At 44.8% G+C, this 12411-nt stretch overlaps 1 protein-coding gene across 2 annotated transcripts in view; it reads left to right on the plus strand.

The window, feature by feature from the left end:
- Window positions 1-930: 930 nt before the first annotated feature.
- LOC116272742 (laminin subunit alpha-1-like) overlaps window positions 931-12411 on the plus strand; it is a 74881-nt gene continuing 63400 nt past the window's right edge. For both annotated transcript variants that reach the window (XM_031661517.1, XM_031661518.1), the window contains exons 1-10: window positions 931-1443; window positions 2062-2242; window positions 2865-3001; window positions 4132-4368; window positions 6019-6162; window positions 6678-6857; window positions 7795-7980; window positions 8843-8970; window positions 9622-9742; window positions 10914-11051. In XM_031661517.1, the coding sequence (XP_031517377.1) occupies window positions 1327-1443; window positions 2062-2242; window positions 2865-3001; window positions 4132-4368; window positions 6019-6162; window positions 6678-6857; window positions 7795-7980; window positions 8843-8970; window positions 9622-9742; window positions 10914-11051 (1569 nt within the window). In that variant the 5' untranslated portion in view covers window positions 931-1326. The remainder of the gene's footprint in view (window positions 1444-2061; window positions 2243-2864; window positions 3002-4131; window positions 4369-6018; window positions 6163-6677; window positions 6858-7794; window positions 7981-8842; window positions 8971-9621; window positions 9743-10913; window positions 11052-12411) is intronic.

The raw sequence follows: 12411 nt of genomic DNA on the forward strand, positions 1-12411 counted from the left end.
TTTTTTTTTTTTTTTTTTTTTTTTTTTGAGTTGGAGTTTCACTTGTCACTCAGGCTGGAGTGCAGTGGCGCGATCTCGGCTCACTGCAACCTCCACCTCCCGGGTTCAAGAGATTCTGCTGCCTCAGCCTCCCAAGTAGCTGGGATTACAGGCATGTGCCACCATGCCTGGCTAAGTTTTGTATTTTTGGTAGAGATGGGGTTTCACCATGTTGGCCAGGCTGGTCTTGAATGCCTGACCTCAGGTGATCTGCCCTCCTTGTCCTCCCAAAGTGCTGGGATTACAGGCATGAGCCACTGCACCCAGTCAACATATAAATATTCTAACTGAAGTGCTTATTGAGGGTTCCCCTGTGAATATTGATTAAATGTATTTTGAACCTGTAAGATTATATCACTTTGCAAAGGTAGGGGCCTTTGTAGCTTTGTCACTGTTGCAACTGTAGATAAAATGGAACCATCTGGCCTGAAACTACAAATGACTCATGACTTAGAACTGGGATGTATCATATTTAATGAAAATATGTTTTTCATTAAATTATGAAATATAATATTAATATGTACTTATTTAGATTACGTTTTAACTGAGCTTTAAAATATTAAATATGTAGCCAGGCACGGTGGCTCATGCTTGTAATCCCAGCACTTTGGGAGGCCAAGGCGGGCAGATCACAAGGTTGGGAGATCGAGACCATCCTGGCTAACATGGTGAAACCCTGTCTCTACTAAAAATACAAAAAATTAGCCAGGCGTGGTGGCGGGCACCTGTAGTCCCAGCTACTTGGGAGGCTGAGGCAGGAGGATGGCGTGAACCCGGGAGGTGGAGCTTGCAGTGAGCCGAGATCGCACCACTGCACTCTAGCCTGGGCGACAGAGCGAGACTCAGTCTGAAAAAAAAAAATATATATATATATATATATATGTGTGTGTGTGTGTGTGTGTGTATATATGTGTATATATATAAAAATTATGTACCTGATTGAAATCAGAGCAAATGGCTAAGTTGGTTTTGAAAATCTCCATTGCATGTTTTTCACGGGAATTTGTAGCTTATTTTTAAAATGTCACGGAATTCATGAAATTAGTTAAGCAAATTTGTAATTATTGTCTTAATAGCTTCAATATGTTTTTCCTGTGATGGATCCTTCCACTAACCCTGTTTTAGTTTACTCTTCAGAAGAATGCTAAACTTCTAAAGTTATTGCCAATAATATCATTTTTAGTTTTGTGATTTGAAACGCTGAAGGTTTACATTTTTTTTTTTCCTTTGGGGATGAAGGATCTTATAACCATCCTCAGAAGTGAGGGTTAATATGTCTGTGTGTGCATGTGTTTAGCCTGCAGATGCCATGCGAAAGGCTCCCATTCTGCCGTGTGCCATCTTGAGACCGGGCTCTGTGACTGCAAACCAAACGTGACTGGACAGCAGTGTGACCAGTGTTTGGTAAGATGCATGTGACTGACACCTTAGCCTTGGTACAGAGGCGATCGAATCCATGACTCAGAAGGAGCTAAGTCCCCAAGTGTAGTAGTCTGTTCTCACACTGCTGTAGAGATACTACCCAGGACTGGGGAATTATCAACAAAGGAAGTTTAATTGACTCACAGTTTCGCGTGGTTGGGGAGGCCTCAGGAAACTCCTAATCATGGTGGAAGAGGAAGCAGGCACCTTCTTTACAAGGCAGCAGGAGAGAGTGTGAGCATGTGAAGGAGGAACTGTCAACACTTACAAAACCATCAGATCTCATGAGCATTCACTGTCATGAGAACAGCATGGGGAGCTGCCCCTAGGATCAAATCACCTCTCTCCTTTGACGCATGGGGATTACAATTCAATTTGAGATTTGGGTGGGGACCCAGAGTCAAACCATGTCACAAAGTGTGGCTGACAAGTGCTGCGGCTGTCTAGAGAGTGACGTTCACTATAAAGGGATGGGGATGGTGTCATGAATACTTTATGATTCTATGAAATACCCTGTGTGTGTTCTGGAACATACTAATATGAGGAGTCATTGATTAAAACATATGTTGGTTTGCTCGGTCTCCCCCTCTGGTGAAACAGCATGGCCATTATGGGCTGGACTCAGGCCATGGCTGCCGGCCCTGCAACTGCAGCGTGGCAGGCTCCGTGACAGATGACTGCACGGATGAAGGCCAGTGTCACTGCGTCCCAGGTGTGGCAGGGAAAAGGTGTGACAGGTGTGCCCGTGGCTTCTACGCCTACCAGGATGGCAGCTGTACACGTAAGCCTTGGTTTCCTTGTTTGAGACTTTATAGTCATTCTTGGACCTTTCCTTCGGCCCTCCCTCTACTTCCAACTAATTTCGGTTAAGTGCATTTACTTTTTCTCTTCTTTCCCTGGAGGATTTCATACTTTTTTCTGGTTTCTGATCCCTATCAGGGTACAAGCCTAAGTTTTGGTCATGGCTCTGCCGCCTACTAATTGTGTGGGAGCTTAGATTCATTACTTAACTTCGCTTGGCCTCAGTTTCCTCATCTGTAAAATGGGGATGCTAATGAGAGTCTGCATTGAGAAGTTAGTGTAAGTGTTCTCTATAAATTCTTCAGCGTGGCGTTGGGCCTGCAGTAAGTAAATATTGGCTCCCTCTGTGATCAGCTAGTGAGGGCCTCTTCAGTCTTCTCTCTATTTCCCCTGTCCCCATTTTCCCTCTTCCCCCAGCATCTCCTGAGATGGAGGGCTGGCCACCTCCATGAGGACATGGAGCAACCTTCAGAATTGTGAGGCATCTTTTAGGAGGGAGAAGAATGCCTGGGACTCTTCGTAAAAGGGAAAGAACAGCGTCAGCTCTTAGCCCTTTACTGATGTCACCCAGATCTGTAACACAGCCTTCATCTTTATTTCAGCCTGTGACTGCCCACACACTCAGAATACCTGCGACCCAGAAACTGGAGAGTGTGTCTGCCCCCCTCACACACAGGGTGTGAGGTGTGAAGAATGTGAGGATGGGCACTGGGGCTACGATGTGGAGGTGGGGTGCCAGGTGAGCGCTGTCATCCACGCTTTTGCGTAACTGAGAGTTGCTTTGCTGTAGCAAGTTGCAGGCCTTTTCTTCTATATGTTTTCTGGACTTTAATCTGTTGAATAGCTTTGTGGGTTTAAAAAAAAAAAAAACTCAATGTGGGCGAGGCACAGTGGCTCACACCTGTAATCACTGCACTTTGGGAGGCTGAGGCAAGAGGATCGTTTGAAGCCAGGAATTCACGACCAGCCTGGGCAACAAAGCAAAACCCTGTCTTTGCAAAAAATAGCAATTAAAAAAAAAAACGTAGCCTGGTGTGGTGGCACATGCCTGTGGTCCCAGCTACTTGGGAGATTGAGGCAGGAGGATCATTTGAACCTAGGGATCCAAGGCTGTAGTGAGCTGTGATCGCACCACTGCACTTCAGCCTGAATGACAGAGAAAGACTCTATCTTAAAAATCAAAAGCAAAAACAGTGCACCTCAGTGCAGATGAGAGGGGTCAAAGTGGAAGACATGACACCCTGAAGACACCTTATTCTAGGTTTTCTTCAAGAACCTAGTTGTTACACTGATGGTTAGAAAATCCAAAAACTGGCCGGGCGCAGTGGCTCACGCCTGCAATCCCAGCACTTTGGGAGGCTGAGGTGGGCAGATCACAAGGTCAGGAGATCAAGACCATCCTGGCTAACACGGTGAAACCCTGTCTCTACTAAAAATACAAAAAAAAATTGGCCGGGCGTGGTGGCAGGCACCTCACTATGTTGCCCAGGCTGGTCTCAAACTCCTGGGCTCAAGTAATCTTCCCACCTCTGCATCCCAGAGTGCTGTAATTACAGGCATGAACCACTGTGCCGGGCCTGATTTCTGCAGTAATTTTGTGAGACTTGTTTTGACCTAGTAGATTTCATTTCACTTTACAATTTTGGCCCCATGTGCATGTGCCACTAAGATGCACAAATGTCCAGCAACACAATGCTTATCTCCTGTTGGCAGGCACATGGCAAAGTGAATCCATGGAGCAATAGCAAGAGGGAGATGGTTCATTTGTAGATCTTCCCCATGTGTAGTGTTTTCCTGTCATTCAAATATGTGCATACTTGGAAGCATCAAATCTTGTCTTTTTATTGAGTTGGTTTTCCTGTCTCTCAGGCCTGCAACTGCAGTCTCGTGGGGTCAACTCATCATCAGTGTGACGTGGTCACCGGCCGTTGCCAGTGCACGTGGAAATTCGGTGGCCGGGCCTGTGATCAGTGCTCCTTGGGTTACAGAGACTTTCCCGACTGTGTTCCCTGTGACTGTGACCTGAGGGGGACGTCGGGGGATGCCTGCAACCTGGAGCAGGGTCTCTGCGGCTGTGCAGAGGAAACCGGGGCCTGCCCTTGCAAGGTATTTACCATCCATCCTCCTCCTTCTTCCTCTCTCTGGCTCCTCATCGTGACTCTTGGGCTTTGACTACTTACCTCAGCAGCCAGGTTTTAGATGCGTTTCCTAGTGACTTCACACTGCCTTCCGCATCTGACCTCAGACTCTCTTGTGCTCCTCTAGAGTGATGGATGAGTTCTGAAATTGAATTTTTACTGTTACAAGTGTCAGATGATGGAACCATTTTGAAAACTGCCCTGAGTTTTTGATCATCTATCCCAGAGGCTGAGTGGCTGTGTGTTTTGAGTATGCAGGTGAAGTAGGTATCTCAGGGCTTTGGGATTTGTGATGGGATCCCTGTGAGGTTATTGGGCTCTCATAGGTGCTGGCCACACTGAAGGAAATCAGGGTTTATTATTTTCCCAAGAGGTAAGATTTCAATGTCATTATAAGTTTTGTGTATTTCCGTTAGGTTTCCCAATGTGCTTTGCTATTAGGAGGTCAGAGCCACCTCCTCTGGTCCTTTTCCCATGGGTGGTGAGATGGGAGCCCTCTGGCTTGATGATGGTAATGGGCTGATGGGTGACTGGAGATAAGAAGGAAAACTCATGTAGATATCATGGCCTGGGAGTAATAGAAGCATCAGTCTCCCTGTTTTCGGCCTTATTTATTTATTTATGTATTTATTTAGAGACGGAGTCTCGCTCTGTCACCCAGGCTGGGGGGCAGTGGCACAATCTCAGCTCACTGCAACCTCTGCCTCCTGAGTTCAAGCAATTCTCCTGCCTCAGCCTCCCAAGTATTTGGGACTACAGGTGCCCACCACCATGCCTGGCTAAATTTTTGTATTTTTAGTAGAGACAGGGTTTCACCATGTTGGCCAGGCTGGTCGCAAACTCCTGACCTCAGGTGATCTGCCCGCCTCAGCCTCCCAAAGTGCTGGGATTACAGGTGTGAGCCACCACACCTGGACTCTGCCACATCTTATGATAACAGCTGTGATGACAGACGAGTAGAACAGCAGGCCCTGTCTTAATAATCACCTGGGCCAGGCGCGGTGGCTGATGCCTGTAATCCCAACACTTTGGAAGACCGAGGCGGGTGAATCACCTGAGGTCAGGAGTTCGAGACCAGCCTAGCTAACGTGGCAAAACCCCATGTCTACTAAAAATACAAAATTAGCCGGGCATGGTGGCAGGCACCTGTAGTCCCAGCTACTCGGGAGGCTGAGGCGGGAGAATCACTTGAACCTGGGAGCTGGAGGTTGCAGTGAGCTGAGATTGTACCACTGCACTCCAGCCTGGGTGACAGAGCGAGACTCCGTCTTAAATAATAATAATAATAATACCTGCCGGTGGCTCTCACGCCCAGGGATCATCAGAATCACCTGGGGACTCGAGGCAGCTTCCAGAATTGCCATGGAATGTTCTCATCAGGGAATCTGTATTTTCCGAAAGCTTCCAAGATGACTCTGATAATCATCTGTGTTTGAGAATCACTGATTGGATCTTTGAGAAAACTGACACGCAGAGAGCTCAGGGCCCGGCTAACGGAAACTGATGTTTGTGCATCTATAATTACTTTTAAAATTATGTTTGTGTTTTATTTTGTTTCTGTTCAGAAATCACATCTTGTTTTTAGGCAAAGGCGAGTCCTGTATTTGTTTCCCTTTAGGAGAATGTCTCCGGCCCTCAGTGCAACGAGTGTCGAGAGGGCAGCTTTGCTCTCCGCGCAGACAACGCCCTGGGCTGCAGCCCCTGCTTCTGCTCCGGGCTGTCCCACCTCTGCTCAGAGCTGGAGGGCTACGTGAGGACCCCAGTAAGTCACGCACGGCAAAGGCGTTCTGCTTCTAACCCCACTCCCCTTGGGAGGAGGGTGGGGGCGGGAGACACAGCCAAGTGTTCACGTTAAATTTTGCTTTTATGGCATCAGAAATTCTAGGAAGCTAATTTGGGTTAGAGCATGGATCAGAGCTCGGCTTCTGCTGGCCGAGGAAGTAAATGGAGCTTGAACTAAAGGCTGTCCGTGTTGTTCCTTAGCTAATCTATGAAAAGCTTTCACTGGAGAGAAGATAGAACTGCAAAATCTTAACCATCTTCTGCATATCATCGAACATGTCCCCAGTGCAGCAACAGTTTGGCCTTAAATGCGGTCGTTTAAAGCGCTTTCAGTTCATTTTCATCCAGATGTTTAGTTTAAAGGAAAAGTCTTTACTGTTTCTGTTTTAATAATGAAGCTGTTTCATCTGTGAAACAATGATGGAATCTAAAGGATGAAACTGGAGTGGGAAGTTCGTATTTTGAAGTGCACTTTCCCTCCCTTTCGTGGTTTAGGTAACGCTGGGCTCCGATCAGCCTCTTCTGCGTGTGGTTTCTCAGAGTAACCTGAGGGGCACGACCGAGGGGGTTTACTACCAGGCCCCCGACTTCCTGCTGGATGCCGCCACCGTCCGGCAGCACGTCCACGCAGAGCCGTTTTACTGGCGGCTGCCGCGGCAGTTCCAGGGAGCCCAGGTGAGGGGCACGCCCAGGTGAGGGGCACGCCCAGCCGAGAGCCAGTCCCAGGCCGCCCTTCCTGGGAGATACGGAAATCGTTTAAAATCACCACAGTCTGGGCCGGCCTGTCATTTAAAGAAGTGGTTATTAATTTCCTCTTTTAAGTGAGGTCAGAGAAATTTAATACTTATAAAAATCTCATCAAGTATATGGTTCCTTAAAATTTTTCATTAATTTTAAAAGTTTTTTAAGTTCACATTATATTAATTTGGTTCTTCCTAAAGCAGTCATTCAACAAACATATGCAGTTATTTGTCACTTAACGATGGAGAGACATTCTAGGGGAATGTGTCATTAGGTGCGAATGTTAATATCATCATCTCATGAGACCATGGTCGTATATGTGGTTTGTCATTGACTGAAATGTCATTACGTGGTGTGGGACTGGACTGTGTTTACTAATATGCCTGTGGTAAAAACCTAGGTGCTATGGCCTGGGAGTCCCTTTTCAAGAAATTATCACTCATTTGGGGCAGGGCGCGGAACTACTATAAAAGATCATGAAAGGCATCACTTGGATTTTTGTTTATATAACCATTGGAGTCTGTGTATGAATTCGCCCTGATCTTTACAATTTGCAAATACGCATCCAGCGCTCCTGGAGACAGAGAAATTTTTAATTTAAAGGAGCTTGAAAATAATTTGCATCATTACCACCTTGATTTGTTATTTTGGAGCTCACTTTTGTTTGTATTCTCAAAAGGAACTATGTAACTTAGGTCAACTTAATAATCCGTAATTAAATGGAATTAGAAGGAAACAAATTCCAGACAACATATTTCACGCATGTATTTTGAAGATATAAGATTTCTCTCATATGGTGGTAGGCTTGCAATAAAATGTTTTTAAGCGAAAGCTTTGTCAGGGAAGTAAACAACACTGTGTTATTTGATAGCTCATGGCCTATGGTGGCAAACTGAAGTACAGCGTGGCCTTCTATTCTTTGGACGGCGTTGGCACCTCCAATTTTGAGCCTCAAGTTCTCATCAAAGGTGGTCGGACCAGAAAGCAAGTCATTTACATGGATGCACCAGCGCCAGAGAATGGAGTGAGGCAGGAACAAGAAGTAGCAATGAGAGAGGTGAAAATGGGATCTTTTCATATATGTTCCTTAAAGACATTGACTTTGCTATGGATGTAGTGAAAGATGAAAGCCATTAATAAGAGAATGAGCGGCCGGGTGTGGTGGCTCGCACCTGTAATCCCAGCACTTTGGGAGGCCGAGGTGGGTGGATCACCTGAGGTCAGGAGTTTGAGACCAGCCTGTCCAACATGGTGAAACCCCGTCTCTACTAAAAATACAAAAATTAGCAAGGCATGGTGGCGCACGCCTGTAGGCCCAGCTCCTTGGGAGGCTGAGATGGGAGAATCGCTTGAACCCAAGAGGCAGAGGTTGCAGTGAGCCGAGATTGCGCCACTGTACTCCAGCTTGTGCAACAGCGAAACTGTCTCAAAAAAAAAAGAGAGAGAGAGACTGAGCAAGAAGACCCTGGGATCAAATTTCCAGTGGGATTAGCAGGATTTCCAAAAACAATTTGAATTTCAAATTCTCAAGAAATGTGTATTAGGCATATGTCGGTTTAGTGGGCACTGCATCTTAAATTCTTTATCTTGGCGTACTATTTTCAACCTGCATGGAGATAGTGGTACAGGAGACGTTGGACTTGCTCAGATTTGGGAAGTGTGCGTTCTCCCAGCAGATGTTTACTGGATGTTCGCTGTGTGGCTGGCACTGCCTTAGGTATGCGTATCTATTGATAAATGGGACTGACGCTGCACCTGCCTGTGGAGGTTTCAGGAGGTCTTTGTCAGTTACACTCAGTGGCGTGCACAGAACACGGCTCATTTCTGGAGAAATTTATAAAAGAATTTATTCTTTATAAGTTTTATGCCTGTCAGAATTTGGCCTCTGAGCTTAAATGAATGTGTTTCTCATTCTACAGCATTTTTGGAAATATTTTAACTCTGTCTCGGAAAAACCTGTCACGCGAGAGGATTTTATGTCTGTCCTTAGCAACATTGAGTACATCCTCATCAAGGCATCATATGGTCAAGGATTACAGCAGAGCAGGTACTTGGAGCTTCTAGAATTTTGACCGTTATTTTCATATTTGAAAGCAAACTGAAAGAGTCTGACTCATTCCGCTTCCATTACCTACTATTTTTATGAATACAGGTAGTTCAGTTCCTTACCAAAACATTGTTAAATATTAATGTCATTATGGAATGTGTGAGTTATAACTTAAAGTATCCACCTAGCATGCTAATGTCGATATAAAATATAAGGACGTAATGGTGGAATCTTGGCTGAAGATAAAATGCAAAAAAAAAAAAAAGAAAGAAAAGAAACAATTGCCATTTCTGCCGGTGAAAACTGAAATGCCCATGTCTTCGTAATGATGTATAAAGAATGCTGTCACCAACTCCTCTAATACTTTAGCCCATAAAGAAAGCCATTAAGTCTTGGCCAAATCAGCACTTCAAGAGGTCTTTTAGGTGTACTTCTGTCACATTATTTTTAAATTCTTAAATGTCTAAAATGTGTCATGACAGTACTAATGTGCTTTAAGACATTTCACTTATGATCACAAGTGGGAGCTACTCCAAACAGGGAAGGAAGCTCTGGTTTCATATATATGCAAATACTAGGTCATGTGCTGTGTTTCTAGAAAGTTTTTCAAATGTTAGCATTTCCTCTCTTCTTAACATGATGGCTGCACAGAATCTCAGACATTTCAATGGAGGTTGGCAGAAAGGCTGAAAAGCCGCACCCAGAAGAAGAGGTTGCATCTCTTTTAGAGAATTGTGTCTGTCCTCCTGGCACTGTGGGATTCTCGTGTCAGGTAGGGAGACTCTAGTCAAAATCTATTTCCTTGTTATAGCAACTGCAAGAGACGAACAGAACTTATGTTATATACTATATCATTTTTTTCTCTTTTTGAATTAAAAAGAAATTAATTTTGGTAAAATGTACGTAACGAAATCTGCCATCTTCGCCATTCTTTGGTGTACCATTTAGTCGTGTCAAGTACAGTTACGTCGTTGTACAACTGTCACTGCTGTCATTCTCAGAACTTTTTATCATCCCAAATGCAAACTCTGCACTCATTAAACACTAGCTCCCCATTTCCCCACAACCACCACTCTTCTTTTGGTCTCTATGTATTTGACCACTGTAGGGCCCGCTTCTATAACATGTGTAATACATGGCGCCTGCCTGTAATCCCAGCTATTCAGGAGGGTGAGACAGGAGAATCACTTGAACCTTGGAGGCAGAGGCTGCAGTGAGCCGAGATCGAGCCATTGCACTCCAGCCTCAGTGACAGAGAGAGACTCCGTCTCGAAAATAAATAAACAAAATAAGTGGAGTAATACAGAATTTGTCTTTTTGTGAATGGCTTGTTTCACTTAGCCTGATGCCCTCAAGACTCATTCATGTTGTAGCATGTGTCAGAATTTCCCTCCTTTTTAAGGCTGAATAATATTCTATTGTATATACATGCCACATTTTGCTTATTCGTTAATCTGTCAATGAATAAACTTGGGTGGCTTCCCAGTCTTGGCTATTGTGAATAATGCTGCTTTGAACATAGGGGTTCAACTATCTCTTTGAGATTCTGCTTTCGGTTCTTTTGAATGTGTACCCAAAAGTCGACTTGCAGAATCACATGGTACTTCAATTTTCCATCTTTGGAGAGATGGAAATGGTATAGCTGCTGGTTTTTACTGTACCATTTTACATTCTCACCAGCAGTATACAGGGTTCCAGTTTCTCACCAACACTTGTTAGTTTCTGTTTTGTTTTGTTTTTTTTTTTGATAGTTGATACCCTGACAGGTGTGAGGTGGTATCACCTTGTGTTTTTTCATTTGCATTTCTCTGATGATAGAGATGTTGAACTTCTTTTCATATACCTGTTGGCCATTTGTATGTCTCCTTTGGAGAAATGTCTATTCAAGTCCCTCACTCACTATTTAATCAGACTTTTTTGTCCTCCCTTTTGCATCCCCTCAGGACTGTGCCCCTGGGTACCACAGAGGGAAGCTCCCAGCAGGCAGTGGCAGGGGACCGCGCCCTCTGGTTGCTCCTTGTGTGCCCTGCAGTTGCAACAACCATAGTGACACCTGTGACCCCGACACCGGGAAGTGTCTGGTACGCTGGTTTGTGGGGGTGCTTGCCTGAGTTTAGAAGTAAAGTGGATGCTGAGTGTCAGATTTCTGGTCAAAGTCATAGCTGTGCCTTGGTTTAGTGAGAGGTTAGCTCAATGTAAAATATAAACGTATTTCTTTAAGGAAGGAATAGCTTAGTGGTTCTGACCTTGTCAGTGGAAATTCTTTTATAAATACTACTTTCTTGATGAATTTATCTGTGGGCGTCAATTTGGGGATTACAGTCATGCACCAAATAATGACATTTCCATCAACAATAGATCACATATAGGACAGTGGTCTGATAAACTATAACACTGTATTTTTACTGTATCTTTTCTATGTTAGATATAGTTAGATGCACAAATATTTACTGTTGTGTTGCAATTGCCTACCATATGGCGTAGGCGTGTAGTAGGCTGTGCCATCTAGGTTTGTGTAAGTGCACTCTATGATGTTCACACAATGACAGAATCAGCTAGGGATGCATTTCTCAGGAAGTATCCCCATCTTTAAGTGACGCATGACTGTAGTTGCACGCCTTGTTTTTAATTGCAGTACTGGTTGCCGTAGTCAAAATAGATGAGAACTATATATGATGAAGTCTGGGGGCTCACCTGGGAATTTTAAAATAAATTAATGCCAGTGTTGCAAATATATTTCTCTATGTAAAATATTGCCCTCTCCTTGCATTTTTTTAAAAATGCGTATTCTCTAGGGGATGATAACAGCACATTATTCACATGTTAGTGCGTGTTTGCTTCTCAGCCACCTTCTCCTAGGCCAAGACTGGTCTCGGGGGCCGGGCATGGTGGCTCACGCCTGTAATCCCAGCACTTTGGAAGGCCGAGGCAGGCAGATCACGAGGTCAGGAGGTCGAGACCATGCTGGCTGACATGGTGAAACCCGGTCTCTACTAAAAATACAAAAAACTAGCCGGGCGTGGTGGCGGCGCCTGTAATCCCAGCTACTCGGGAGGCTGAGGCAGGAGAATGGCACGAACCCAGGAGGCAGAGCTTGCAGTGAGCTGAGATCGCTCCACTGCACTCCAGCCTGGGCGACAGATTGAGACTCCGTCTCAAAACAGACAAACAAACAAACAAACAAAAAGATTGGTCTCGGGGACACATGGAGAACTCTGACCACTGTAAATGACTAAGCGACCCAGACAGAAGGCTCACAGCCCTGACTGAGGACAAACTCCTGTGCCCGTGATTTAGCTTGAGCCAGTGAGGCAGATAACAAAATGATCTGATACTTGTTTCCTGCTCCTGAAGGCTCATGCTTTACAGTCACTCAGGTGGAAACATTGATTACTGGTAGAAATTGTTCCCAGATTAACTTGCCTTGGGTAAAATAATGCA

This window comes from Papio anubis, unplaced genomic scaffold, assembly GCF_008728515.1.
Source record: "Papio anubis isolate 15944 unplaced genomic scaffold, Panubis1.0 scaffold179, whole genome shotgun sequence".
NCBI lineage: Eukaryota > Metazoa > Chordata > Mammalia > Primates > Cercopithecidae > Papio > Papio anubis.